The sequence below is a fragment of the Leptonotus elevatus genome, chromosome 17 (genome assembly GCF_054856555.1).
Source record: "Leptonotus elevatus isolate MCC_2025b chromosome 17, RoL_Lele_1.0, whole genome shotgun sequence".
In the NCBI taxonomy this organism is placed as follows: Eukaryota; Metazoa; Chordata; class Actinopteri; order Syngnathiformes; family Syngnathidae; genus Leptonotus; species Leptonotus elevatus.
In genome coordinates this window covers 10,580,736-10,606,734 of record NC_141255.1, presented here as the reverse complement: position 1 = coordinate 10,606,734, position 25,999 = coordinate 10,580,736, and the positions used below count along the sequence as shown (strand labels likewise).

The 25,999-nt window shown below is 39.8% G+C and overlaps 5 protein-coding genes across 12 annotated transcripts; 3 read left to right on the top strand and 2 right to left on the bottom strand.

The window, feature by feature from the left end:
- Nucleotides 1-362: 362 nt before the first annotated feature.
- LOC147159784 (protein BTG3-like) lies at nt 363-2,354 on the bottom strand. The gene is made up of 4 exons (XM_086059826.1): nt 2,163-2,354; nt 1,956-2,093; nt 966-1,140; nt 363-594 (listed from the first exon to the last, which is right to left on the bottom strand). Exons 1-4 carry the CDS (start codon nt 2,330-2,332, stop codon nt 442-444), a joined length of 636 nt encoding a protein of 211 aa, XP_085915952.1. The 5' UTR covers nt 2,333-2,354; the 3' UTR covers nt 363-441.
- Nucleotides 2,355-3,367: 1,013 nt separating this feature from the next.
- Nucleotides 3,368-9,329, bottom strand: msrb3 (methionine sulfoxide reductase B3). 8 transcript variants are annotated; one of them, XM_086059504.1, is made up of 8 exons: nt 9,147-9,329; nt 8,959-9,043; nt 8,033-8,147; nt 5,197-5,305; nt 5,001-5,078; nt 4,791-4,819; nt 4,490-4,587; nt 3,368-3,967 (listed from the first exon to the last, which is right to left on the bottom strand). In XM_086059504.1, the coding sequence occupies exons 3-8, from the start codon at nt 8,133-8,135 to the stop codon at nt 3,791-3,793; spliced, it is 594 nt and encodes a 197-aa protein (XP_085915630.1). In that variant the 5' UTR covers nt 8,136-8,147; nt 8,959-9,043; nt 9,147-9,329; the 3' UTR covers nt 3,368-3,790. The 8 variants fall into 8 exon arrangements, with proteins under 8 accessions (XP_085915630.1, XP_085915633.1, XP_085915637.1 ...); XM_086059507.1 differs by lacking the exon at nt 8,033-8,147 and adding an exon at nt 6,480-6,632 and having other exon boundaries at nt 9,147-9,321; XM_086059511.1 differs by lacking the exon at nt 8,959-9,043 and adding an exon at nt 6,519-6,632 and having other exon boundaries at nt 9,147-9,165.
- A 396-nt stretch (nt 9,330-9,725) lies between these two features.
- On the top strand, nt 9,726-12,845 carry tmbim4 (transmembrane BAX inhibitor motif containing 4). The gene is made up of 7 exons (XM_086058128.1): nt 9,726-9,913; nt 10,218-10,326; nt 10,770-10,875; nt 11,188-11,221; nt 11,676-11,793; nt 11,873-11,918; nt 12,124-12,845. Exons 1-7 carry the CDS (start codon nt 9,823-9,825, stop codon nt 12,328-12,330), a joined length of 711 nt encoding a protein of 236 aa, XP_085914254.1. The 5' UTR covers nt 9,726-9,822; the 3' UTR covers nt 12,331-12,845.
- Nucleotides 12,846-13,869: 1,024 nt separating this feature from the next.
- On the top strand, nt 13,870-21,781 carry lemd3 (LEM domain containing 3). The gene is made up of 13 exons (XM_086059502.1): nt 13,870-15,098; nt 17,426-17,466; nt 17,595-17,664; nt 18,058-18,131; nt 18,254-18,333; nt 18,399-18,544; nt 18,711-18,812; nt 19,724-19,826; nt 19,934-20,112; nt 20,193-20,274; nt 20,371-20,476; nt 20,547-20,625; nt 20,789-21,781. Exons 1-13 carry the CDS (start codon nt 13,886-13,888, stop codon nt 20,956-20,958), a joined length of 2,445 nt encoding a protein of 814 aa, XP_085915628.1. The 5' UTR covers nt 13,870-13,885; the 3' UTR covers nt 20,959-21,781.
- Nucleotides 21,782-23,527: 1,746 nt separating this feature from the next.
- LOC147159780 (beta-2-microglobulin-like) lies at nt 23,528-25,910 on the top strand. The gene is made up of 3 exons (XM_086059497.1): nt 23,528-23,785; nt 24,456-24,731; nt 25,323-25,910. Exons 1-3 carry the CDS (start codon nt 23,689-23,691, stop codon nt 25,334-25,336), a joined length of 387 nt encoding a protein of 128 aa, XP_085915623.1. The 5' UTR covers nt 23,528-23,688; the 3' UTR covers nt 25,337-25,910.
- The last annotated feature ends 89 nt before the right edge of the window (nt 25,911-25,999 follow it).

The following is a 25,999-nucleotide window of genomic DNA, read 5'->3' as shown; positions in this document are numbered from 1 at the left end:
TTTTCCTGCAATTAACCCCTTCAGACCCATAGATGGTCCCAGTGGACATGACATATCCGCATGTCTAAACCAATAAAACGCATAATTTGGACGATGTCAACACTTCTGGTTCATAATTGGATTTTAACTAACCAATCGCAATCGCAAGTTGATTTGCATGACGTTCATGTTAAAAATGTTGCATATAAGCTTGGTCATTTTAAAACATGTTACAGCCATTCTATCCTGGCGTCCACTATAACAACTAAAAACATGAGACAGCCCCCAATAAATGTCCATGTTGTTCTGATGTGGGAAAAGAGCGCACACACACAAAATTGCCCAGCAGAAAAAAGGCTGGTCTGAAGTAGCTACAGAAGACATATTACACCTTTTCTTTACCATGTGACACGTTTTTGTTTTGTTGTTTTTGAATTATCAACAAATAGATTGGCGGTTTTTTTATTTCATTTTTATTTTTCTTGCTGAAGCATTCTGACAATGCCTGAAAATGTTGAAATGATGGGACTTTTCCTTGGCACCTCGACAGACCAAGCGGGAGCGAGTAGGTTCGGGAAAGCCAGAGGGATACCAGGCAGGTGCGAGTGGATTCAACTAAGAAATGTATAAAAACAATTCAACTTAATTAGTTCCCAGTTTTGTGCTTTACCCAAAATCTTAAAGGACAACAAATGATGTGCTCTTATGTGTGGACAGGACACTAAAACAATAACAGTGAACCCCCACTATTTTTGTGCTCAGGCAATGTCCAACAATAAAATATTGCTTTGGCACCATCAGGTGGCATCTTGGTGCCAATCAATTATGTTGAATTGAGGTGAGGAGTTTCATTTCATCAGGTGTACATAGTATTGTCTAATAGAAAAAGGGATTTGTCGCCATCTTGTGGCATCTACAGACAATTACAAACTTAGTGGGCTGGTGCCAAGCAAGGTTTACTGTCAGTTCTCGGACATATCAAATACCTGCGTGCAGTTGCTAATGGAAAAACAAGTATGTGTGTCCTCGCCATCTGAGGACGAACACGAGTTGGAGTCGGATATCTCGCTATCCGGAGTGTTTGACAGCTTGTGGGCTATGTATTCCTCATACATGGCTGCCACAGTCGCTACTGAGAATGGAGGATTTTCCTCACCAATCCTAAGAAAGAAAACACGATGGAGACATAATATGACAATCTTAAAGTCCTTCTATTTAATATGGAATTATCTTTTCTTCCTGTGTATTTTTTTTAAACAACAACATAAATAAATTAATTTGTAATACAATAAACAATTTTAGATTTATTATACATAGGCTACATGTTTTGGTTTTATAAATTAGGCTTGTGCTTTAAAAAAAAAAAAAAAAAAAAAGCAAATGAAACATGAATTCATATAAACGAGTTTTTGTTTTATCTACTTCAATAAGGTTGTTAACTTCTGAAACATTTTGACGTGCAGTCTCACTACAACGACTTCATTCAACTCTACCAAGCCAGCGTGGCGTAAATTAAGTCAGTAAATCATAGCTCAGATTACAACAAACATGCGAGGCTTTATCACTTCTACTTTTCATGTTTCATTAAAACAAATGATAAATATGTGGGCTGCACTTTTTAAGCGCCGAATTTATCTGGACATAAATGAGATATACATTAATACATCATGATGTCAATTTCATTTAGATTCAATTGACTAGTCAACCCTACTGGTGTTATTACAGGTCACCATGGATGCATGTCGGCCTTTGTTTTTAGCCAGCAGCATTTTATTATTATTATTTTTACCAGCAAGGGCAAGAAAAACATGATCATTCCCACAAATTTCTGTTGGCTTTGAAGACTTCTTTTTTTTTGCATTTACTACAGCTGATCAATCAGCAGATGGCACACTACTACTGATAAACAACTTCGAACTCAACACACACACACAAAAAGTATAGTCGTTTCTTGCCCTATAAAAGGCCACACTCACCTGCAAAAAGCCTCACCAGGGTTTATCCACAACGTGAAATCAAGGGGCAGTCGCAGGTCACAGAATTGCAGCCCACTTTCATGACAGGCCCGAAGGAGTTCCGGATCATTACTGTTGTACTGGTTGACTCGTATGCACCTACGGGAGACGTGAATGAAAACTGCTATTTGGATTCATTTCATGGGTTGGTAGATTGCAGTGCAGTACCTGTACGCTTCCCCCTTGCTGGGGTTTTCGGGGTACCAGTGACCCTCAAATTTTTTCTGCAATGCAAAACTCAGCCTCTGGATGAAGAGTTCCGTTTTTTGAAATTCCACCTCTTTGGAAACAAGTGTCTTCATTAATGGAAAAACAGCATCGGTTATTTCTTGCTCCATATTTCAAAACCTCTGCAATGTGATGGGGGTTGAAAAAATGCATCCATTTTGTCGTCTTTTTCTCTCTCCCCTGCCAAGGCAGTGCCAAGTTATGAAAATATAACTGTGACCATCTAGAACTAATGTGGAAAAGTTACAAGTTAAAAGTTGGCCTTTATGATGCCAGGAATGCATCATAAAGATCAAGTGTATAACATTAAAGGTGGGTCTGCAGATTATCTGTATTGCTTATCCGCTACATAAGTAACCCTGGCTCGTTAATCATGTAAAAGTCCATTTTTGTCATTTCTGTCAGAACAGCTTTCACGGATACATTTACTTGTTTTTGTGTCATTCTGCTTTTACAGGATCATTGCTGGAGGTGCAATGTTGCATGTGCATCCTTGGTGGGTGTTTTATTTATTTATTTATTTTACCTTTGACCTGTATTACTTTGTTTTTCTTTTTTAACTTTTGGTAGTTGCTGATGAAGATTAGTCATTAGATACTCGGTTCTATGGTCAGATATGTATTTTTTTTTAAAGATTATAGCCTTTTGTCCAGCCACTTGGTTTTAAATGTACTGTATATACTGTATGTAGATATAGTAATGTGTGTGGGTAGATAGGTATGTATATACTGTATGTATAGTGAGGCAAAAAAAAGTATTTCATCAGCCAGAGTTCTCCCACTTCAAATGATGACAGAGGTCTGTAATTTTCATGATATGCGCACTTCAACTGTGAGAGACAGAATGTGAACATCAACATCAAATTAAATTCTAATTTATTATTAGTTTTATTTTTGTCAGTGAAGCTTCTACAAGGAATTCAGGAATTACTTGGTAATGTGGGTAAAAACATAAAACAAGTCGTTTTTATCTTCTTCTTTTTTTGTTGTTGCTGAAAATAGGCAAACATTCCAGTGTTTTGTCAGATTTTAAGTGCAATATCACACTGGCTTTTATGAGAACAGTATCAACTGCCATGGCAACTGCAAATGAAACAGCTATTGAAATTTCACTCCCTCCCCCCCAAAAAAGGAGAATAAGCCATATTATTTTGTGCTGTTTTATTCATCAATTGAATGTATATCACATCAAGCTGTGCAAAAAAATACAATCAATTATGAAGAAATACAAAACAGCGTCCTCATCAAACACAATCCAAAAGCTCTGCCGCTGCCTGAGAACCTTGTGGGGCATCATCAAAGGTACACTCAAAATAGACAAGTATATTAAAAATAAACAGGTGCATGTGTCTGTGATAAAGGACATCATCCATCTATGAATACATTCTCCTATTGGTGAATATGAGTGTAACAATTTTGGTCTGTATTACTTGAATGTGAAAATATTTTGTGCATTTTGCTTTTGCCAATATAGCTCAAAATTGTGAATAGATGTATCTATAATACTAGAACCCACCAACGCACTCATTGACTCAAAAACACACAGCATACAGGATTTTTGCTGGGTTCTTAGAGCTCCGTCCTTCCCTCGGACATCGAGGGGTCTGCGGCGGCACCTGTGGAGGAGGAGCCAGAGGCCCCCTCCGCATCTTTGGGCTGGAAAGACAGCGAGGCCGAGTTGATGCAGTAACGTTTCCCAGTGGGCTTTGGGCCGTCATCGAACAAGTGTCCAAGATGGGCTCCGCACTGCATTTGAATGGAAAATAAAGATAGTAACGCAGTGGGTCTTAACCTTGTTGCAAGTACTGAGACCAACCAATTTCCTATCTGCTTTGGCATTGCAAATCATGCAGTTAGGACGCTGACTCCCATCACTCAAATCAACTCTATATTTATAGAGCACTTTAAAATAACCACCGCTGTTTTCTTAATGTAGAGACCAGGGGCAGCAGATACCATGAAAACAGCAGAGGCCCCAGAATTGAACCCTGCGGAACACCATACTTTCCAACGTGAATTCATATTGCACATATTCGTCCAACCACTTTTTTTTTTTTTTTGCTCGACATAGTATTCTGTATGCAAATACTGTAGCTGGATCTCTGGACACTTTTCTGTACACGGTTATTGCATCAGAAATAAATGGTGTGGTGTTGTTTGTTTACTCGACATAGTATTCTGTATGCAAATACTGTAGCTGGATCTCTGGACACTTTTCTGTACACGGTTATTGCATCAGAAATAAATGGTGTGGTGTTGTTTGTTTACCTGGCCACAGGTGGCCTCCACTCTGTGCATGCCATAGGCGAAGTCATCTGACACAGCGATGGACTCCTGTCTCACAAGGTCAAAGAAGGAAGGCCAACCTGTGCATATGTCATGAATGGGAAAGATAGAGATGAAATGTAAGGGGGGGAAAAAACTGCATCTGACTATTCTCAAATATGTTACGTTTGTTGTTATATTCGGCGGGGACTGAATTATATTTGTTTTTGTATAGATCTGTTCATGCAAAAAAAAAGGAGAGCAAAATCTCTGCATGAGTTTATGATGAAAAGGCTATTCTTACCTGATCCTGAGTCAAATTTGGATTTTGAACTGAAAAAAACAAACATTAATGTTAGAAAAACATTCCGACTATATCTCTGTTAACTACTGCTAACTTGCACAGTAGTAAAGTTTTAATTAAATATTTGCATGAAAAACACTTCCAAACAAATTACAAACAGAAAGACTACTAATTTTAAAAAAAACACCAAAAATATGTCAAATATATTACCTGAACAACGGTGCCCCACAGACTACACACATGTAGGTTCCCTCTTCCTTGTGGTATGCGAACTCTCCTGTGAAGGCACTGTGCAAAAATGTTGCAAAAGAGGCAGAGGTGGAAAAAGTATTCACACACAAATATCGCCTTAACATAAAACATGGTGCAGTAACACAGGTCACTAATAATAATCGTCAACACACACCTCTCTGTTCCCCGTTCCTGGGTCACGTGATACTGCATGGGCGTGAGACGTTTTTTCATCTCCTCCTGAGGGAAGGTCACCGGCCATGTTTTCTTGGTTCGAGCAGCTCCTACAGGAAAGACTGATATTATTAACTCGGTTGCCATCAGCAATTAAAGCAGCGAGATAATTTTTTATAAATGACAATTTATTAGTTTTTCTTCTCCACAGAATTTGATCCAAAGCTTTATTTTCATCATCATTTAAATATATATATTTTTTAAACTTAAAAATTAAGTGTATGAATTAGTCAAACAAAATCAGACCCACTCAGTGCGTGCAAGCTGCAAGGAAGCCAAGCAGTGAACCGTTTGTATTGTTAGCGCCCAGATTCTACGTGTGACAACGAACAACACAAACAGCCATGAAACTAAAGCGTGAAGCATACAGTGTCGATTTTTAATATGCTGCAATCTTTTATTTTTTTATTAAGTAAATTATCAACTCGTTCTTGTAGCAACTGTTGTTACCATGACAATCACAGATGGGTTTTTGTCACTGTTTTATGGCTAGCATCTACGCTAATAACACCGTTCAGAGCCGTGAGCAACTAATGACTGATTGTTTGTTTTGTTCATCTCTTTTTCAATATTCTGAATTTCTGCTTCCATGTTGTATTGAGCGTAACAATGGTGCTTGAAGTCATGTAGGTGAAGCACTTCTTCTCACATCCAACATCATATTTTTCTTTGGACCACCAACTAGTTGATCGAATCAACACTGCCTCTGCTGGCTGCAGCCAAGAAGTGCACTTCATTTTGACTCAATTGCTTCACGATGCCACACAATCAACAGAAATCAATTGATTGATAATTAGGGCGTTCCTGCTGTTGATCCATTTATATTTTCAATACTACCTATTCTGGGTTTAGGGGAAACATTCCATTATTCCCATTTTTCTACCTGTGGTTCCACGTTAATACCTTAACAAGACTGAATGAACACAAGCAAGTAATAAGCACTATATGGAACCTCACTGGGACAAATTAAAGCCTCTTTGCTTTTAAGAATTGTCCAATACATTCGATCAGATCTCCATGGAAACTGCCAAGCATCAGCACTATTGGTTTTCCCAGGGAGGTTTGATAAAAAATTAAGAAAACCAGTGAAAGACGCGCATCATTGTGAACACACACACAGACAAAGTGGGACTGTTAGGACATGCTGACACACCAGCCAAATTACGGCTATTTAAGAAAGAGAGAGGCAGAGCACAGCAGGCACACGGCACCCAGTCAGTGGACCTGAGGGTAGACTGCAGGACCTCAGAGTCACAGGCTGACCCTTGCTTATTAGATGGAGAAGATTGAAGCCCGACATGGCTGCTGAAGAGTGACACACCAACCACCACTAGAATCAAAACACCCTCCACAGCAGGGCTTACAACAAGGCCTGGGCTGGTGGAAGAGGAGCAGACACAAGGAGAGATAACAACACATCAGAGGTCACGATAACTAAGCGGGGTTATTTGGGATTCCCGGTTCACGCGAGAACATAGAATGTAACGGCCATGACTTGGAACACACACCTAGAACGGAAACAAAATGTTAGCTGATGATGGTTGGATATCTACGTCTTCTTCTGAGATTTAAAAGAAGGAAAATGAATAGCAGGATGACAAATCAGATGCGTTTAGGTCACAAACTAACCCTGTGCAGACTGCCTTTCTTGACGAATAAACAGCTTCTTTTGTTACTCCGTGAGACAAAATGGGGGCATACAAAAGCTTAATTTACAACGAAAACCACAAGGGCGATACCACAATGAGACTGCCTTAACGTGAAAAAGCTCTTTGACAATACCATTAAGAAGTCGAGTCCAGTCATTTGGATATTATGCCACTTCAGCGGTCATGTCGAAGCCTTATGATGTTTAGCGCTATTACTCATTTATTTAGAGAGCTTTTTTGAGGGGGGGGGGGGGGGGGTTCACATTTTGCTCAATTGCCGTTGGCTCGACAGGACTGGTTATAGTGAGTGTTTTGAATAGTGAAGGTTCACTATTATGTTTTGTAAACTATGGACTATGACTAGAATCATCATTGAATCCAATCTGTCTACTCTCTACTGTTGAAAATATGACTGACTGACTGACTGCTACATTAGCTTCTGCTAACTAGCTGCAAACAACCAGTTAGCTGCTACATGCTTGTCATTAGTGATCAAGAGTTGAAAGGTAAACACAAGTAGCAAAGCAGACCTGTCAGTGACGTACTGAGACGTCCGTCGGTACTTGACCGGGTTCGTAACGATTACACTGACGGAGGAAAACCCACTTTAGCCAGTGCTTAGTCCGTCCTTTTTCTTTTTTTTTAAGTTCCTCATCATTCATCAGGAAAACAGGCATCCATAAGTGACGGACTGATGGAATGCCCATCTGCTTATTCTTGTATCACATTTAATAATGTTTGTTAGCTAAACATTTTTGTACAATTTCATGATGGTGACAGTTGGGGTTTTGGAACAAATGTTTCCAGTTTCCACCAATGGAAAATCTCATGTAGTGGTTAATTTGCCTGACTCTCATGCAGGCACGTGTAGGTTCTGTTCTAGCAAATGAGAGTGTAAATGGTTGTCTACGTGCTCTGTGAATGACTGGCGACCTGTCCTGGAAGTCAACTGGGATAGGCTCCAGCACCCTGAACAGGATAAGCGGTGTCGAGTATGGATGGGTGAAAAATGACGTTCTGAAAAGTGACGTTTTGAAAAAGACGACCAAACAAAAATTGGACCAACGTCGTGGAATGGATTGTGGTCGTACGCCTTGTACTACTACAGCTCAAGAAAAATGACTCTACCTAGCAGAATGGCGGACACTGCTGGGCGGCAGACTGAGTTGCTGCCTTGCCCAGTGAGATGGTGCAAGGCCAGGAAGAGCCCACGTCTGAGCAGAGCGGCCATGAGATAGTCACACTACAGAAAAACAGAGAGTAGGCTGGATTATTTGTTGAAATATTTGCCCATTCTCAATGTGTGCTGTTTTGAATTGAGAACATTTGCAGGAGAAGAGCGTTGCAAACAAGTTTGGTCATGAGTAACCCTGCTGTTACAATTTCCTTATTAGTAATTTATTACACTTAAATGACTGTTTTTTTTTCATAATTCCTACTGTATGAAAGCAACATATACATAGGGAGTTGTCCAACTAAATGTGGGAACTTCGACGACTTAAATATTAATAGCTGAGTGCATACTAAATGAAGGCAGAGGTGTTGCGTTACAAGTAAACCATCTGAGGTATTGTTGTTTTTCTTGGGAACTAAACTAGGTGATTATTACATCACACATGAGTTTCCGCCATATTTGCTCCGATTCCTCCAGAAACATGCACCTATTGGTCTTTGAAGGGTCGTGACTCGTGGGGGGGGGGGGGGGGCGTCTTTAAACAGCAATAGCATATCAAAATCATCATGGATGCTATTTTTTTCATGTCTTGGGTGGAATAGAATGTCACATAGCAGATTTAAAAAATACAGTGATATAAAACAATTAATTATTTTAACTCTCAAGCAGGGAGGATTAATTACCAATTTATTAATGTCAGACAGTGCGTGAATATAATTTAGTGTGCATGGAAATCAGTACTGTACTGTTCTATAAGTCCCAGTGGTAAAATTACACAAACAACTGGAGTAATCGAGAAGGCGCCATATTGAAACGCAGAGAATTTTGTGTTTATCAGTTCAGCCCCCCTCGTGCCCCAAAGTCCACCATTGGCACTTACATGATGGCAAATGAGAAAACATCGAATCTCATTTGGATGTATTGTAGACAAAATAGTAATCACTCACTGCAGCCCGTCTCGTAGCCTGAAATACAAGTCATGATTTCGAAGAACTATATTTTACACGCACGTTCGGTATTTTTAACTAACCATCAACTTTATTAAGTAATTGAAAAGTGGAGACATACCAGTAGGGAGAAAGAGCAGGAACGCGACGTAAAGAGAAAAGCGGCGGCGACCAGCAAGTGACAGTCTGCCGGTGACTGGCTGAAACATGAGCCGGAGATGGGACAGACACAACCGGACAAGCTTGGTAACACGTCCCGCGACACTTTCAGCTATGCACCAGCGCAGCTTCGATTGCAGGACGTGTCCATTTATGGTCCCGATATGTCTGTTTTTGTACGGAAACTTTATTTAAAATCGAGATTAGTACAGTGAGTACAGCAAGTTCAATAATATAAATAATTTAAAATATATGTGTTGTAAATGTATTTTATATTAAATAGTATATATTTAATGTTTTTGGCTTAGTCCTACCCGTCTATTTACATTTAAAAACTTTATTTATAATGAATTATGCGTTTCAATCATCTAAAAATAAACTAAATATTAATTTGAATGTCATATGTACACAAAGTCTGAAAACAAAATGAATGAATGTAGGATAAACTTAAAGAAATATAATAAAATCTATCGAGCAATCGCGATCGCGGTCGTTAGGATTTTTCAATAAAGCTTTGATGGAAAAAAAAAGGTTTATTTACATGCTCGAAGACGTCATAGCTGCGCGTCCTAGTTTCACATCGGTCTTTATTCTGTGCAGTTTTCGGAACAAACGACGACATTGCGACCATTTTAACCATGAGTAGTGAAAATTACCCGAGGTCTTCGATTGAAGATGACTTCAACTATGGCACAAATGTTGCTTCAGCCAGTGTGCATATACGTATGGGTATGTGAAGTAATTAATCGAAAACTAGCCACGAGCTAGCGTAAGTGTTTGCAGTGTTGTGTTTGGTTGGACAGTGTAATGTGAATGCATTGCTCCAGAACACCCATATCGTTAACTGGATAGTACTTCGCGTGTATGGATAGTCCATGTATATTTGTTTAGTGCCACTTCAAAGTATCAGCATCGCTCAAGCAATCTTGCTATTCTATTTTTTAGGGTGGGACGTTAATTTCATGGTGCAAACAAGTTGTTATCTCTAAAAAAACATATACTGTCTGTATTTCTAATTCTAACCCTTTTTCAGATTTCCTGCGGAAGGTGTATACCCTCCTGAGCTTGCAAATCATTCTGACGACGGGCACGTCTGCCCTGTTTATGTTCTCTCAGACCATAAAGGACTTTGTCCATGCCAGGTGAGGACATGACAATGTAGTGGGGTTAGTTATAAATTGTTATGCCTAAAATGTTAGTGAACAGAACATAACTCAATGTTACTTCGTACAGCTAGCATAATAAACAGTTTATGTAACTCTTAATTACAACATAATTCTTTTTTTTGGGGGGGGGGGGGTCAACAATTTCTCATGGTCGTAACCCTCATCCAGAAAAGCAAAACAAGCAACAACAAAAAATATGGGGAAGAATAAGGAAGAAATGAAGAAAATGAATTACAGAAAGATCCCGCTTCCAAGATGATCATATTGCAATGTATGCCAAATAGGAAACATTAATCACATGATATAATGATGCTACATAGTGTTAGTTACTACATTTAATAAAATGAATCGCCACAGTTAAGACTCCTTTGGGGAAGTGGTTCTCATCATGCCTTGCCTTTTACTTCTGTCTTTCACAGCCCCGCTGTTGTTTTGGGCTCTGCTCTGGGCTCTTTGGTCCTGCTTGTGGCCTTGGCCGTGTACAGACACAAGCATCCAGTCAACCTCTACCTGCTGCTTGTATTCGTAAGGGATTTGTTCAATTTAAGGAACAATTATTTGCCCCATATTAAATACAGTGGACCCTCTAACGTAGAATAAAATGCCTTTGGTGGAGTTCAAAACTGATTTCACTTATATCCAGATTCTGTACTGTTTGTACTCATTACGGGTGAGATACATTTTTGGGCAGCAAGTTCTTTGGTGTAAAAATTTTACAATCTTCACAGTGACTTTGGACTTTGGAGGCTCCACTGTATTTCTTGACTTCCTGTGTCTTCTTCCTTGTCCTGGGCCTAATGCACACCTTCTGCTTTTAATGACTTGTGTTGTTTACAGACTTTACTGGAGGCGGTCTCAGTGGCCACTGCTTGTAAGTAGAACTAAATACAACTTTGGTTGAATCAAATAGTGAGTGTTCCAACATATCAGCTTGAGAAAAAAAAAAAAGGAGGAACACCCTCACCTATGCACTGAGCTTGTTAAACAGGACAAGCTGACAAACACATGCAATCGTCTTAGCTTGTCTTCAGCCTACTGGGTGTGTTAGCTTAATTAAACTTCATTAAACCAGTTGTTCCTTTACATTCCCTATGTTTTTATATTTTTTTAATAACGTGTTTTTGAGTGCTGGTCTTTATGGGCCTGGAACAAATGAATGATATTTCAATTCATTTGAATGAGGAAAATTGATTTTAAATGAGTACACTGACTGAGTAACAATCTTGGTCACAGAGTAAATTGAACTTGTAAACCAATGTGCCACTATGCAGTATCTCTTTGTTGGATTTTTGTGATGATAAAACAGCTCTCTTTATATTATACAGTGACCTTCTATGAGTACTCCACCGTGCTCCAAGCCTTGTTCCTGACCTGTGCCGTGTTTGCCGGACTGACCGCCTACACCTTCCAGTCCAAGAGAGACTTCACCAAACTGGGAGCAGCGTAAGTTGGCCCAAAAAGGCGTACGGGAAGAAACATGTTTAGATTTGCAGCGCAGTGTATGATTTGCTTTGTGTTGCAGCCTTTTTTCCTGCTTGTGGATCCTCCTAATTGCAAGCGTTATGAGGGTAAGTGGATCTACTTGACACAGCGTCAATTCAATTTGTTCAGTTTACTGTGTAGTTGAGGCTCAGTGAAAATAGAGAATTTTAACAGAGATTTAACAAAATGTCCACATCAAAGCATTCAACATTTTTTTTTAAATTGGAGTCCACTTTTTTGATCAACTTCAAATAACTTGACAGTGTTGGTCCTCCTTGGTTTTCTTTGCAGGTGTTTTTCAACAGCGACAGCACAGAGCTGCTGTTCGCTGGGACCGGTGCGCTCGTCTTCTGCGGTTTCATCATCTACGACACCCACATGTTGATGAAGCAGCTCTCCCCCGAGGAGCACATCTTGGCCTCCATCAATCTCTACCTGGACATCGTCAACCTCTTCCTTCACATTTTGCGTATCCTGGACTCGATGAAGAAGCACTAAAAAGGCCGATATCAATTTTAAAAGCTTGAAGTGAATTCATTCTCACATCAGATTGTGTTTTGAATTGTAGGACATGGCTCTGGTTAAACACTGGAGCCAGCTATACTGACAATTTATTCTTTTACTTTCTCTTTACACTACCGGCACAGAGAATCTGTTGGGTAAAATAACACGTTATTAATCGAAAATGAGTATTCTGAAGGAATCAAAATACTGTAATCATGTTTTGTTGTAACCCGTGGGATGCAATGTCTTTATGTCTGTGCCTGTCTTGGAAATGCATTTAATTGCGCTCAATACTTATTTTTAAGTGCTATCTATATATGTGCAATATTCAACGTGATAATTGTGCAGGTTTGATCAGATTCCATTGTTCCCTCGCACTATTAACAATGGGGGGTTTTTAAGCCTGAATATCACAACTCTTGTGTTCAGTTTTATTGTAATTTAATTTCTCTAGCTGTTTGGCAAATAAATTATCATCATAAATGTCATATTAAACAAAATACTTGTCACCTTTTGTGTGAACATACGTAAAACGCATGTTAAATTTCGTAGTATGCATAAAGAGTCGTATTCTGCATTTATTTTCACAAACGGTTGAAATGATCACAAATTAGCATTTAAAAGAGTGGATACATCAGTTTATACAATGTACTCTGTGTGTGTCGATAAGTCCATCCGTCAAGAAAGTTGGATAGATAAAACTGATAGAAATTTAATTTAAAGCATGCTTTACATTTGGGAAGGTGTACCGCCGTTACCTTTCCAAGGTGGCGGCTCGGTTTGGCCTGTTGTTTTTTGTTTTGTTTTTAAATATTGAACATAGGCCTACTGCATGTGAATACATAAACGTAAAATTTGGAACATGTATGAAGAAGTTGTTTCTCCAAATAAATGAACGTCTTGAATCCAGCGCGAAGAAAGTTAACTAATCTTAGTCACGTGCTAAAGCAACCAATCCGCTTCTCATTCTTCATCTTTGCCATAAACAACCAATCAGCGTCGCTCTAGTTTTGGCGATAGGCGGTTAGCGACAACGTTATGAACGTCATTACACCCATCTAACGACTTTATTATCTATTAAATACATAAGTATACGTAAATCATTATGACAAAATACATAATATACCAGATAAACATCGCGCTCAACAAAGAAACATATTGAGACAAAAGAGAAAGAAACCCACTACCTTTAGGCTATTTTGACTATTTTTCATTTTCTGCCTCTCTGTCTCGCTCTCAATACGCCCTCAATAACATTTGTATTTGGAATTTGAGAGTGTGTTATCAATAGTTTATATTATTAAAGAAAGCATACTAAAATACAGTATATACGTAACAATTGCAAAATCAATTGATAATTTCGTATTAGTCTCCTTTATCATTTTTCAGAGACGTAAACTATAACTCAAGAAAAAAAATCAAAGACAGCCTTTTGCGTGTTTTTAAACGTCTGCCAAAGTTTTGGGTCTAATCCAATTAAAACACAGCAGCCTGTCACTTTACCCAACGTCACTTCCGCCCCAAAGTCCTTTGCTAGAGTTGGACCAAGATGGCGTCAACGCAGTTAACGGACGAGGAGCTTTACTCCGAATTGAAGCGCTTCGGTTTCACTCCGGGTCCGGTTACCGAACACACTCGGCCGGTGTATCTGAAGAAGCTCAAGAAGCTTCGCGAGGAGCACCAGCGAGAAGTTCGAGCCACCAAAACCCGCAGCGTCGCGGCCGTCAACAGCAACAGTGGCGGCAACACGGCGGGAGCCAGGCCAGCCAGCCATAACGTCACGCACCTGAGCTCCAGCAGGAGACCGGGCCGGAAGTCCACCGTCCTCGGCTTCAGCTCGGACGAGTCAGACGTCGAAGCTCCGCTGAAAAGGAAGGCTCTCAACCACAGCGACGGGGCGCCGCGGAGGAGCCCCGCTCTGAAGATAAAGCTCGATAAAGAGAAAAGTCGACATGGCGCGGGGAGTCCACTGAACAGCTACAATTCTACGTTGGCTCCGGGGGGTAACAGACGTGTCTCCTCGGGCTGGGGACTCGGCGTTAAATCAAGTCTCGAAGCAGAAGCAAGGGATTACGATGAATCCGAGGACGACTTTGAAGGGGCTGAAGACAAGTCCTCGCGCTCTTTAAACGGCAGTAGGGCGTCACACTTAGATACAAGCAAGCTAGCTGGGAATTACTCCGACTCCGACGAAGGGGAGGCGGAGGAGGTTTGGGGCCTTGGTGGGAACCGACAGCGGGGTAGCCTGGAGCCCAGACGGGGCCACGCTAAGGCGGCGATTTTAGCGCCCAACCCACCCGGGAGTCTAAACATGGTGGGCAGACGAAAGGAGGAGCAAGACGGCGCCGGCGCGAAGAGTAGCTTTCCGAGGAAGACCATCTACGTGTCGCTTTCGGAGAACCACAGAGGAGAAGTGGAGAAGAACAACCACGCCGACGGCGAGGACGCCAGTCGCTTCAACATCGGGCTGAGACCGCGATTTTCCAACTACAGCAGCCTGGCCCACACATACAGGGGTAACCACTCCAACCACACCGCCCCCAACCACTCGTACAGCCAGCCCCTGAGGGAGAAGCTGTCTACCGCACCCGATGATGATCTTTTGCAACAGTTCAAAAGGGATGAGGTGGCCACATCGAGCAGTTTCAGTGCCCACTACCTGTCCATGTTTCTGCTCACAGCCGCTTGCCTCTTCTTCCTTGTGCTGGGCCTCATGTACCTCAGGATGAGGGGCACTGGGTCATCAGAGGTGGATGGAGTCAGTAAGTATCACAAAATGAGATTCCAGCACAACCTGCATCTTTAAATTCCAGCGAAAAAGAGACCACACAAAATTATTACAAATTAAACAGGGATTTCATTCTAGTTTGACACGCGCATGCCTTCTGGTGCTAAAAGCTCAAGCAAGCTGTGATTGCACCACTAGTAAACAAAGTAACAAAATTTGACTATGTGTGAGACATGTCAGTCAAAACAGGGATGTTATGTGATGTTAAGTAGAAGAACTGCTGGCCATACTTTGCCTGTAAAAAAAATTAACATGGTGGCTGCCATGGTTGAAATACAGGTCAAAAATTAATTTATGTTACTCGAATTAATGGCTCTTTTGATGCCATAGAGCAGGGGTGTCCAAACTTTTTCATTTGAGGGCCAAGTCCAGAAATATGGACGGATGCAAGAGCCGCTTTGAAATAATTTGACTTTAATGTATTCAACACACTGAAATCTAGCAAGCAATGATATATTGTTAATAGTTTATTGTTTTGGGGGAAAAACTGCTACATACCAGCTTTCTATTACCACCGGCAAATGATTTTGGATTTTCAAGATCCCACTAGACTAAATCCATACTGACACTAAACGGCAACCAAATCCAACCACCACATTCAGAATCAAAACAAGATCAAACGTTAAGATTACCATTTTTTTTAAAGTTACTTGAGGATAAACATTTTTTTTCTTCTAAAATTTGGGGGTTTTTTTCACCACAGTGTTTTGAAGAGGAATTGTATTATTTGTTGTAAATATTTTATTTTTGTATATTGTATATCTAGACAAGCTCTCAAGTATATAAACCAATTTAGTCAAAGTAGGTGTACTTACCGGTAATTTTTTGCCATCCTCCCTTCTCACTCGGCACACTTCCATCCTTTTTTTTTTTTTTTTTTTTAAACTAGCTTTGCCGTCCATGTCAAATGTTTTTTTGTTTATGCCTTTTTTGTATATGTTGTGGGTTGCTGATAAATGAATGGCGGGTCACAAATGGCCCCCGGGCTGTAGTTTGGGCCCCACTTCTATAGATCTTGAGTTAGCAAGCAGACGAGCCACGGTGGTTTGCTAAATTACTGGGCGACCACCCAACCACACATTTTGTACAGAGCTGTGACATCATGTCTTCCACAAACCCGATGATAATAATTGGCTTCCCAGTCTGTTCAGACCAACACCAGAATGAGTACGCACTCGTGCTCGCGATGCCGAAAATCGGTTACCAAAATCCGATTAATCAATGTGATAGTCAATTTTCAAAAATATCCCATAGCTGCAGCACTTGTGTGGAGTTTTTACCCAAATTCTTTTTCAGCATTTTTTTTTCTGCAGTCACCTGAGTTGTCACTTTTGCCCTGCCCTAGCTGCAACCAATATGTCTGACTGCACAAGCACCACAAAACAGCTCTTTACAAATGAAACACTGGAAAACAGAAATGACACATCCCCAACAAAAAAAAAAAAAAAAAATGTGGCTAGTTCCACGCACTGAAAGCAGCAGTGCAGAGAGCTTTCATTATGGCTGACTGTGTCTGAGCTGGAGGGCGAGCAAAGTCACCAAATAGTTGAATCCAGCTCAACTTTTGGTGCAAAGCAGTATGACGTCATCCTGCTTGGCCCTGGCCACTCGAGTGCAGGTGTATGCTGACACGTGTCAAATCATCTGAAATAATTGATTGCAGAATTTTCAGGGCATAAAGCTCAAATAAAAACGTCTTCTTTTTTTTTACACTGCAGCTTCCATAGATGACACCTACGGTAGCCTGTGCAATCATGTATACACTCGGAATAGCGAGGCTGCGTCCGGCATGCGCATGCTCTGTCTTGACGTAAATGCATCATGACGTCATCGTTTCCGCCCACTAAAATGGCGGCGTCTACCCAGAGCTTGTCTGCGAGGGGAGAACTTGTTTTTAAGTACTTGAAACATGTTTTTTTTTATCAAGATGTGGCTTCAATAAAAGTGTTACCACTATCATAACTACTGTGCTAAATGGCGAATAAACTCCATCTTGATAAATCACGTGATCGATGTTTGTGCGCCCCGCCGCTGCCGCGGGGCTGATCTGATTAAACGGGGGAGCATATAAAAGGCAGATCGGAATGGATCACGCCACATGTAAACAGGTGACCAGAGATCTTCATTCGGAATGATTTCAATCGGAATCACAAAAAAGTCTCCATGTAAACCCAGCTAACGACTCACTGCTTCTCCAACATACTCTCTCATTGCAGAAGAAGCAAATTTCCTGAAACCGGTCGAGCTTGTGCCCTCAGTTTAACGCTTATTTTGACTGCATCCTTTTGTCTTTTGTTGCAGTTAAGAGTCACCCATTTGGCAGCGAGTTCGACGCTATGCATGTAAGCACACATCCTTTGTACTGTACACTGTCTTGTCAATTTTGTTTACAAACTTGTGTGGCAACAGCTGTATATAACACAATAGAAGATGAGATTGTTAATCATTTGTGAACTGTTCCCATCTGCAGGACAAGACTGTTAGGGACCTCATTTTGAAGCTGCTTCTCAATCTCCACGACCACCTAGCGCACATTGCTGGTACGTATCAAAGTCTAACTTTGCAAAGCTGCTTGATCACTGCGTTATTGTTGTGTTTGATACAGCTAAAACATTTTTTTTGGTTTGGTTTTTTAAACATGTACCATCTCGTAATCAGCTTGTAATTGAGTAAATTCCGTTGGTTTTTTATCATATTGTGATATCAGAAATGTGTGGTTGTGTGTGTAGACGTTTATGGTGTCCCGCAGGGTTCCATGCTTGGACCAGTACTGTTCAATCTGTACATGCTTCCTTTAGGTGGTATAATTTAAAAACAAAAAAATGTTGAGCCAGTTGTGCACAAAAACTTAAATGCCAAACATACTGAGATCACAATATGTGCAAAACCCTCTTTCTTTTTTTGTTATGTGAGTGTTTTTTGTGTGTTTGAAGGCCAACATGACTGTGGAGACCAGCAATATCCAAACAGGAGTCTATCCATAGATGAGGCCTCTGCATATTTGATGGTATAGTACTCAATGAATGTCCTTTTTAAATTTAACCACTATGCTGTTTTCCACTCTTAAAAATGTTTGTCATGAAATGTGGTAATATAATTGCGAGATTCATATTGTCTGTCACGCTCTAGGCTCAGAATGAGAAGTTTGAAGACTTAATCTACACGTCACTTGAATGGATCATCCGTACAGGCCAAGATGTTGGAATAAGGTAATGGGTGGCAATTAACTGATCATGGTTTTATTGGCACTGACTGTGCGTGGGGCGGTTTGTAGGCTGACCGGGCAAGTAGCCAATGAGCCCATGACAGACGTGTCAGAGGTCGCTCGTTTGGAGTCCACGCATCCAAGGATGGCTTTCACGTGCCGCTTCCGTCGAGCTTTCCTCACCGTCATCAGCAGAGTCTCCCTCTTGGCAGCCGGTAGGACAACAACTGCTTCTTTTTTTTTTAAACCTAGCCTCGCCATCCATGTTCACATGGTGATTATTTTGATTTAAGAGGAATTTGCCCCCTGGCACAAATGGAATGCGTGTTTGATTCATCATGTTTCAACCTGTGAATCATGCATGTGCATGTCTGCACGCAGTGGTTGGCGGCCTGTGGGGTCTGGTGTGCTACGTCAAGTATCGCTGGAAGAGAGAGGAGGAGGAAACCCGACAAATGTATCACATGGTGGAGAGAATCATCGGTAAGAAGCACATGACAGCCAAGAAACTTGTCTACATATGACGAGATGAGGAAATAATTAGGAATTGTACGGGCTGCCTCAATACAATTGCTGCTCTCTTTTTAAAAAGCTTATTATACCTGAAGTAAAAGACGTACAAATTATATAAAAAGAAAAAAATGAGCTGCTATAGGAGGTTGCAAAAAAAAAAAAAACGATATTGGTGCTGGGACTCTAAGCATGATTCTTTTTTATTACTTGCAAAAACTAAGAACACATTTAATGGCAAAACTAGTATGACTTTGGGCTTCATTAAACTTAAATATTTTTTTCCCTGACATTTTCCCATTTAATTATTTCTGTTTTACAATAAAATGGAAGTTTTCTTAAACAAAGCATGTAACAAACAAGGCGGGGGGAGGTTTTTGGGAGGCGGGGGGAGGTTTTTGGGAGGCGGGGGGAGGTTTTTGGGAGGCGGGGGGTGACAAATCAAACTTTGTGATCGAGTTACCAGTGTCTTATAGTAGATTTTGCTTATGGTATCTATTCCCTATGGTGAGTAATGTAGAAGACCTATGTTGTTGTGTATAAAGTATGTAGTGCATTCAATGAAGTTATTTTGTGCCAGGAAAAAAAAGAAATACTCCTAAATGTGCTACTTGCACTATGCTCGTGAGTTGTGTCGTACTTGCACTCTCACCAGAGATCAGCAAATACATTTCTGGTTAACTTCCTGCTGCCCTCACAAAAGCAGGAAAATGAATGGACAGAACATCTCCAGCACTTTCATTACCAGGAACACGACTAAATCTAATGGGAGGGATACTTTTCCTAGGACCTCCTCCCAATTCATTGATTGAAAGCTGTGAGACATGTCTGAGTACCAGCACATGTTATTTCCTAACCATGGCTGTTTGTTTATTGTTGTTCAGATGTTCTAAGGAGCCATAATGACGCTTGTCAAGAGAACCAAGATCTTCAGCCCTACCTGCCCATACCCCACGTCCGAGACTCCCTGGTTCAGCCTCAGGACCGGTTAGTACGAACACGCAGCACAGCGATAATGAAACCAAGTCCAAACACTATCGTCGGTAAACAGGGCCAGCACATCCTCATGCTCGTCCTCGTCTGTTGTCTTGCAGCAAGAAAATGCAGAGAATCTGGGAGCGCGCTGTGAGATTTCTGTCTGCCAACGAATCCAGAATTCGAACGGAGAGCCAGAAAATTGGGGGATCAGACTTCCTTGTCTGGAGGTGGATCCAGCCGTCTCTCAGCTGCGACAAGACCTCCTCACTTCCCTCCAAAGTTTGGCAGGGAAAAGGTACCGCACTCATTAAGTGTCACTGCGCTTTCTTGCGAGTCATCAGTTTCAGCGTCAACCTGTTTGCTTTTCATTTTCAGCTTTTCCTCTGGACCGACGGAATTCGCCACCAAATAGCCTGACGCCGTGTTTAAAGATTAGGAACATGTTTGACCCGGTCATGTGAGTGTCTTGCTCATTTCGGTGACGAGCGACCAAACGTCCGTACCTCCCGCCACCAGCAGCTCATATTTATTTATTTATTTATTTTCCCCTCAGGGAGGTCGGGGAGAACTGGGATCTCGCCATCCACGAGGCCATCCTGGAGAAGTGCAGCGACAACAACGGCATCGTCCACATCACAGTTGACAAGAACTCTCGAGAGGTAGTCGCACGCAGCCTCTGCATCCTGACGTCGGCAATTTCACAGCCAACCTTGACACTTTGCTCAACAGGGCTGCGTCTACGTGAAGTGCCTCTCGGCAGAGCACTCAGGGAAAGCCTTCAAGGCGCTTCATGGCTCGTGGTTTGATGGTAGGTAACTGCTTGTGTGTATTTCAACAGGAAAATCCATCCCAATTTGGATCGGAAAGCATTTTTGCTAGAGCAAGCCAATGTTTTCTTGGTAGGCCATACGGTATCGCAAAGCCTTAAGCAGTAGCATACACTTACTCCTGTGGTTCCTTTGCCCTGACAGGTAAGCTGGTGACGGTGAAATACCTGCGTTTGGACCGGTACCACCAGCGCTTCCCACAGTCTCAGGCCTGCAGCACACCCCTGAAGGCATCCAGCCTCCACGTAAACGCCACGAACACTACGGCCAGCTCGCAGACCCGCGGCTCGGCCAACTCCTCAGGCTTCTCATGAGATCCACGTTAAGTTTTTCCTCCTTCGCTCCTTTCTAACAGGGACAACTTAACTTTTTTGTTGCTGTTTTTGTTTGGTTCTTTTTTTACATTTCTATATTACTTGTTTTCCCAGAGTCTTTTCCAGTGTCGGTTTTCTACAATGTTCGTATCAAATGTCACAGATGTAACAATATCCTCTGGGTTTGTTTAAATGCGCGTGCAAGGACTCCAATCGTGCGTCTCTTCCACAGTCCGCGGAATTCACTGCGGTTCATTATGGCTATGTGGCTGCTGCATGCATCGGTGTATGCCTCCATGTCGGCGACCAATACAGCATTGTTTCCTCTCATTATTGCCGATGAACATGCTGTAAATATATGGGAATGGCGGCACAAGCTTTATTGAATAATATGCATTGAAAGCAAACCACAAGCCTCTGCGCCCCCTACACTCCCCCACACTTTTTTTTGTTGTTGTTGTTGTTGTTGATACAGCCACTTTTCGTTCCCTTAACAATCTTAACTAGCAGTGCTCCTGACATAACACAATCAGGGAGCATTGTCTTGTATATTTGCCCAAAGCTTTGATCAGTTGTAATCCAACATATTATGTTATGATTCATGTATATTATTTACCTCTGTCAACCTTTTTGCTCTCATGTTACCAATGACATATTTTCCCTTTTTTTTCTTTAAACGTCCACCAATCTTCCTCCCTTTTGAAATGATGCCACCGTGACCTTTGGAGCACTCTGAATATATCGATATATATATATATATATATATATATATATATATATATATATATATATATATATATATATATATATATATATATATATATATGTATATGTATATGTATATGTATATGTATATGTATATATATATATAGATATATATATATATATGTATATATATATATGTATATATATATGTATATATATATATATGTATATATATATATGTATATATATATATACATATATATATATATATATATATATATACATATATATATATGTATATATATATATATATATGTATATATATATATATATATATATATGTATATATATATATATATATGTATATATATATATATATATATATATATATATATATATATATATGTATATGTATATATATATATGTATGTATATATGTATATATATATATATATATGTATATATATATATATATATGTATATATATATATATATATGTATGTATATATATATATATATATATATATATGTATATATATATATATATGTATATATATATGTATATATATATAACAGCACCTCTTGATCAACACTAAGATGCACCTAATTCATGTTTTTAAATGCAGTGAATTCAAAGTCGCATTCAGTATTTGCAGTGTATAGTTGTACGAATGATGCACATTGACAGATGTTCACAAACCTGGTGCAAAACAGTTTGCGGCAGACATCCCAACCGTGCCTTAAATGTGTGCTATGTTTTTGTTGTTTTGTTTTTCAAGATGGGCACTGCATCGCTGTGGGGGAATGTACTAGGTTTGAAATGTTGAAACTGGCTTAAAGGGGTGAGGAAAACCTGCGATAGATCTAGTCTTGTTAGAATTTGACATCTGAGATTTGGTATTTTGTAGCAGTTTCCTCATTTATTAAACCAAATGCTCCTTTATTTATTATTTTGTAAAATCAGCCATGGTGATATAATATTTAATGTCACTAGAACTGTTACATAGTGTCATAGCTTTTTTTGTTGTTTTGTTTTTTCCCATTAAGGATTGACCTTGCATCCGCTGCCAGACAATTGTCAGGATGTGTAAAACTAAATAAAGAACACTTTAGTAATAAGGTAACTGTTTTTTTATGTAGCTGTTATATGGTATTTGCAAATGTATTTGGTTCCAAATGGATCTGCATAAACATGCAATCCAATAGATTTGACAATATGATGGTGACCTGTAATATTACAAATATTAAGAATATGCAGTACTTCTTTAGGAATGAGATTTTTTTTTATTCAATATGTCGCCAATAGGGGTCAATGTTGTCCACAAAATGACTCAATTTCTAATTTAAGTATTTAACACGGGACAGGCAAACCAGAGCACAACTTGATAACTTGTTGGATTGAATAGCCCATATGTAATAAACAGCAATCGTTACTTATATATTTCAGAACTTCATTGACAATTTTATAAGAATATAGACAAATATATGTAGATGATATGTAGCTGAATAAACAGTACTGTACAAGAATCATTGTTTTGTTTATAAATAAAAAGATAAAATAATGTAATTTTATCTGCATAAAAAATCAAAACAAAATGAGGCAACAGTGCTTTCTTTTCAATTAAGTGAGAATTTAGGTTGCACTATGTATATAGTATGTACGTAGGTAGAAATAACTTTGAGTACAGTACTAAAAGGTGACCGTTTATGGCGTAATTGTGACGTCATTTTGAAGCGACTGCCGTTTAAGAACTGCGCAATCCCCATAAACAGTCGTTTTCAGTGCCTGCTAAAATGTCGCTCGTGTGTAATGTGTGTTTCTAAAAATATAATAATAATATACTACCAAGTATGCGTTTAAAAAACACGTTCATGTAATGTGGACATGTTCTATCGTCCTTATTTGGTGGAAAGCCACACGTCCTGAAGTGGGCGGGCTCAAAATGTGCTTATCTGCACTGCTGCAGTTTACTTTCTGTTTAGTTCTACCCTTCGAGTTAGAACGAAGCATTTCTCTCAGTTTTTATGCACAACGAATTTCCGTCCATGGTTGTAAACATGAAGCTCGTGGTAATATGTGCCGTAATGGCGGCATTTTACTGGACAGTGGACTCCAAGTTCCGTAAGTATGACATTTAACATCATTTGAAAGGGCAGTTGATATTTTTTGCCGCGACGGTGACCTGCTCGCGCTATTTTGCCGTGAACGGCTCAGATTGGTCGAACGCCAGACTTAGTCATTCCTGCTTTGTACGATTTACGGCAAAATAGCGCAAGGTGGCGAGTTGCCACTCAGAAAAATATCCACTTCGCATTTGACAAGTTTTTCTTTTTAATTGGTACCCCAAAAGAAGATGCTACAAGTGGTGCAACAAGCTGTTTTTCAGCATTAAAAAAAAAACTGCTGTCGACATAGGTTTCGTTTTCTTCCAGGACTCCACCCTCTACTGATAGACGCGGAAATACAATACAAAAACGTACTTGGTTATTATATTGAACTAAAGTCGCTTTTTAAAGTTATTTGCACTTTATGTGAATGTTTATTTTTCTGTTGACATCTTATTTTACTCTCTATTAAAAATACATCTTTCTACTCCTTTTGTCAAAATAAGTTAATAAAAAAAGGACAAATAAGGAACTCAGAAACTACTGTTTACCCACTAATAAGCAGAGATGGCAAAAGTGCACTAAAAATGTAATAAAACGCCTTCTAGAACATGAGGTTAATCAGAGAAACTTTTGGTTGGTGTGTGCTGACTCCCATTTAACCTGAGTTTCCAACTCCGATATAGAACCCCCAACGGTCCAAGTATACAGCCACGAGCCGGGAAAGTTCGGCAAGCAAAACACGCTGATCTGCCACGTGAGTCAATTCCACCCCCCTGACATCACCATCCAGTTGTTCAAAAACGGAGAGGAAATCGTGAACGCCATCGAGACCGACTTGAGTTTCGAAAAGGACTGGCACTTCCATCTGACCAAGTATATTGAGGTCACTCCCATGAGAGATGACAAATACATCTGCCGTGTCACTCATGCGGCGAATGCTCCCAACAATATTGATTGGGGTGAGTAAAATTGATACAGCCCGGGACGCTCCTTCATTGAGTCATGTTTGTTTGTTGTTGGAAACATTCCCAACTGTCATGGATGTATAAGCTCAAGGCACTTACTGTTGTCCAAGTAAATAAAACCAAAGTGAAAATAAATTGAAGCGAGGAGAATACTGGCACATATTTGTGGGCCATGTATTCTTAAATGCTTTAGTGTATTTTTTGTTGTTACCTTTTATGTAAAATCCCTATGATAAATTTTATTGACTTTTTTTAATATCCATGGTATTTGATGATTTGTCTTTTTTGTAAACATTTGTAATATATCGGCCATCAAAACAAAACAAAAAGGCCGTTTGCCGATATTCATAAAATGCTGAATATCTGCGCCGATTATCTGCCGGGCCGATTATCGGCCTATCCCTAGTTTTCATTTCAATCCCTAAAGGCAAATTCTGGTTTCACTCTGGTGCATGCATTGTTTGTTTGTTTGTTTTTTAAAATATTTTTCATGGATGAAATGTGCCCTTCTATTACAATTAAACCGAATTTTGATGTTAGAATTTGCTTGATACAATGAATATATTTTATTTTTATTTTTTACAGAACCCAACATGTGAGCAGGGGGCCAGTGACAAAATCCAAGGCCAATCCAGCCAGAATCATGGATTTGCCACGACTTTTCAATTTCTCACATCTCTTGCATTCATTTAGCGTTACCGCTGGGAATATTGTTAATCAACTTCATCATGCACGACATACATACTCTGTCATGATCTCATGCTAGCCATACACTAATCATCATTTATGGAAGTTTTCATACCCTAGAAATAGTAGCAATAAGTGCAAGCTATTTTAGAACTGTTTTAACATTTTCAATACCCACACGAAATTATGTTCAGTAATTATATGTAAGCCGAATGTGACAAATGACAGAATAGACTCTCTCCTTTCTGCCTTGTCCCATTATTGTATAATCAACAGTAGAACAAAGAAGATTGCACAAAATGCAGCGATTACTCCCATGGACTTTCAAACTGTTTTTATTTTGTATAAAATGGGGCTGGGGCAATGATGTTTCCTCTAATCAATTTTGGTCACAAATGAGGTTTGTTCTTTGTTGTTAAAGTGTAGTTTGATGAATGAAGTACTGCAATGATCAAGTATTTTCAAGAATAAAGGTTTTTTAAATTGTCTGGTGTTTATAAACTTTCACAATCATGCAAACATTTGGCAATGGACATTTAATGTGATTTAAAAAAAAAAAGTATTCTACCATGGGT

Bases quoted from the DNA above. Each gene is read 5' to 3' on its own strand.
- LOC147159784 (XM_086059826.1), bottom strand. From the start codon at position 2,332: ATGGAGCAAGAAATAACCGATGCTGTTTTTCCATTAATGAAGACACTT. The intron at 2,094-2,162 runs GTACTGCACTGC...CGTCTCCCGTAG, and splicing joins AGCAAGGGGGAAGCGTACAG to GTGCATACGAGTCAACCAGT. The intron at 595-965 runs GTATTTGATATG...TACATTTCTTAG, and splicing joins CCATTAGCAACTGCACGCAG to TTGAATCCACTCGCACCTGC.
- lemd3 (XM_086059502.1), top strand. From the start codon at position 13,886: ATGGCGTCAACGCAGTTAACGGACGAGGAGCTTTACTCCGAATTGAAG. The intron at 17,665-18,057 runs GTACGTATCAAA...GTGTGTTTGAAG, and splicing joins CCACCTAGCGCACATTGCTG to GCCAACATGACTGTGGAGAC. The intron at 20,626-20,788 runs GTAGGTAACTGC...TTGCCCTGACAG, and splicing joins TCATGGCTCGTGGTTTGATG to GTAAGCTGGTGACGGTGAAA.
- LOC147159780 (XM_086059497.1), top strand. From the start codon at position 23,689: ATGCACAACGAATTTCCGTCCATGGTTGTAAACATGAAGCTCGTGGTA. The intron at 23,786-24,455 runs GTAAGTATGACA...ACTCCGATATAG, and splicing joins GACAGTGGACTCCAAGTTCC to AACCCCCAACGGTCCAAGTA.
- msrb3 (XM_086059504.1), bottom strand. From the start codon at position 8,135: ATGGCCGCTCTGCTCAGACGTGGGCTCTTCCTGGCCTTGCACCATCTC. The intron at 4,820-5,000 runs GTAATATATTTG...TGTTTTTTTCAG, and splicing joins TGTGGGGCACCGTTGTTCAG to TTCAAAATCCAAATTTGACT. The intron at 4,588-4,790 runs GTAAGAATAGCC...ACATATGCACAG, and splicing joins CAAATTTGACTCAGGATCAG to GTTGGCCTTCCTTCTTTGAC.
- tmbim4 (XM_086058128.1), top strand. From the start codon at position 9,823: ATGAGTAGTGAAAATTACCCGAGGTCTTCGATTGAAGATGACTTCAAC. The intron at 9,914-10,217 runs GTATGTGAAGTA...ACCCTTTTTCAG, and splicing joins CAGTGTGCATATACGTATGG to ATTTCCTGCGGAAGGTGTAT. The intron at 10,876-11,187 runs GTAAGGGATTTG...TGTTGTTTACAG, and splicing joins TCTACCTGCTGCTTGTATTC to ACTTTACTGGAGGCGGTCTC.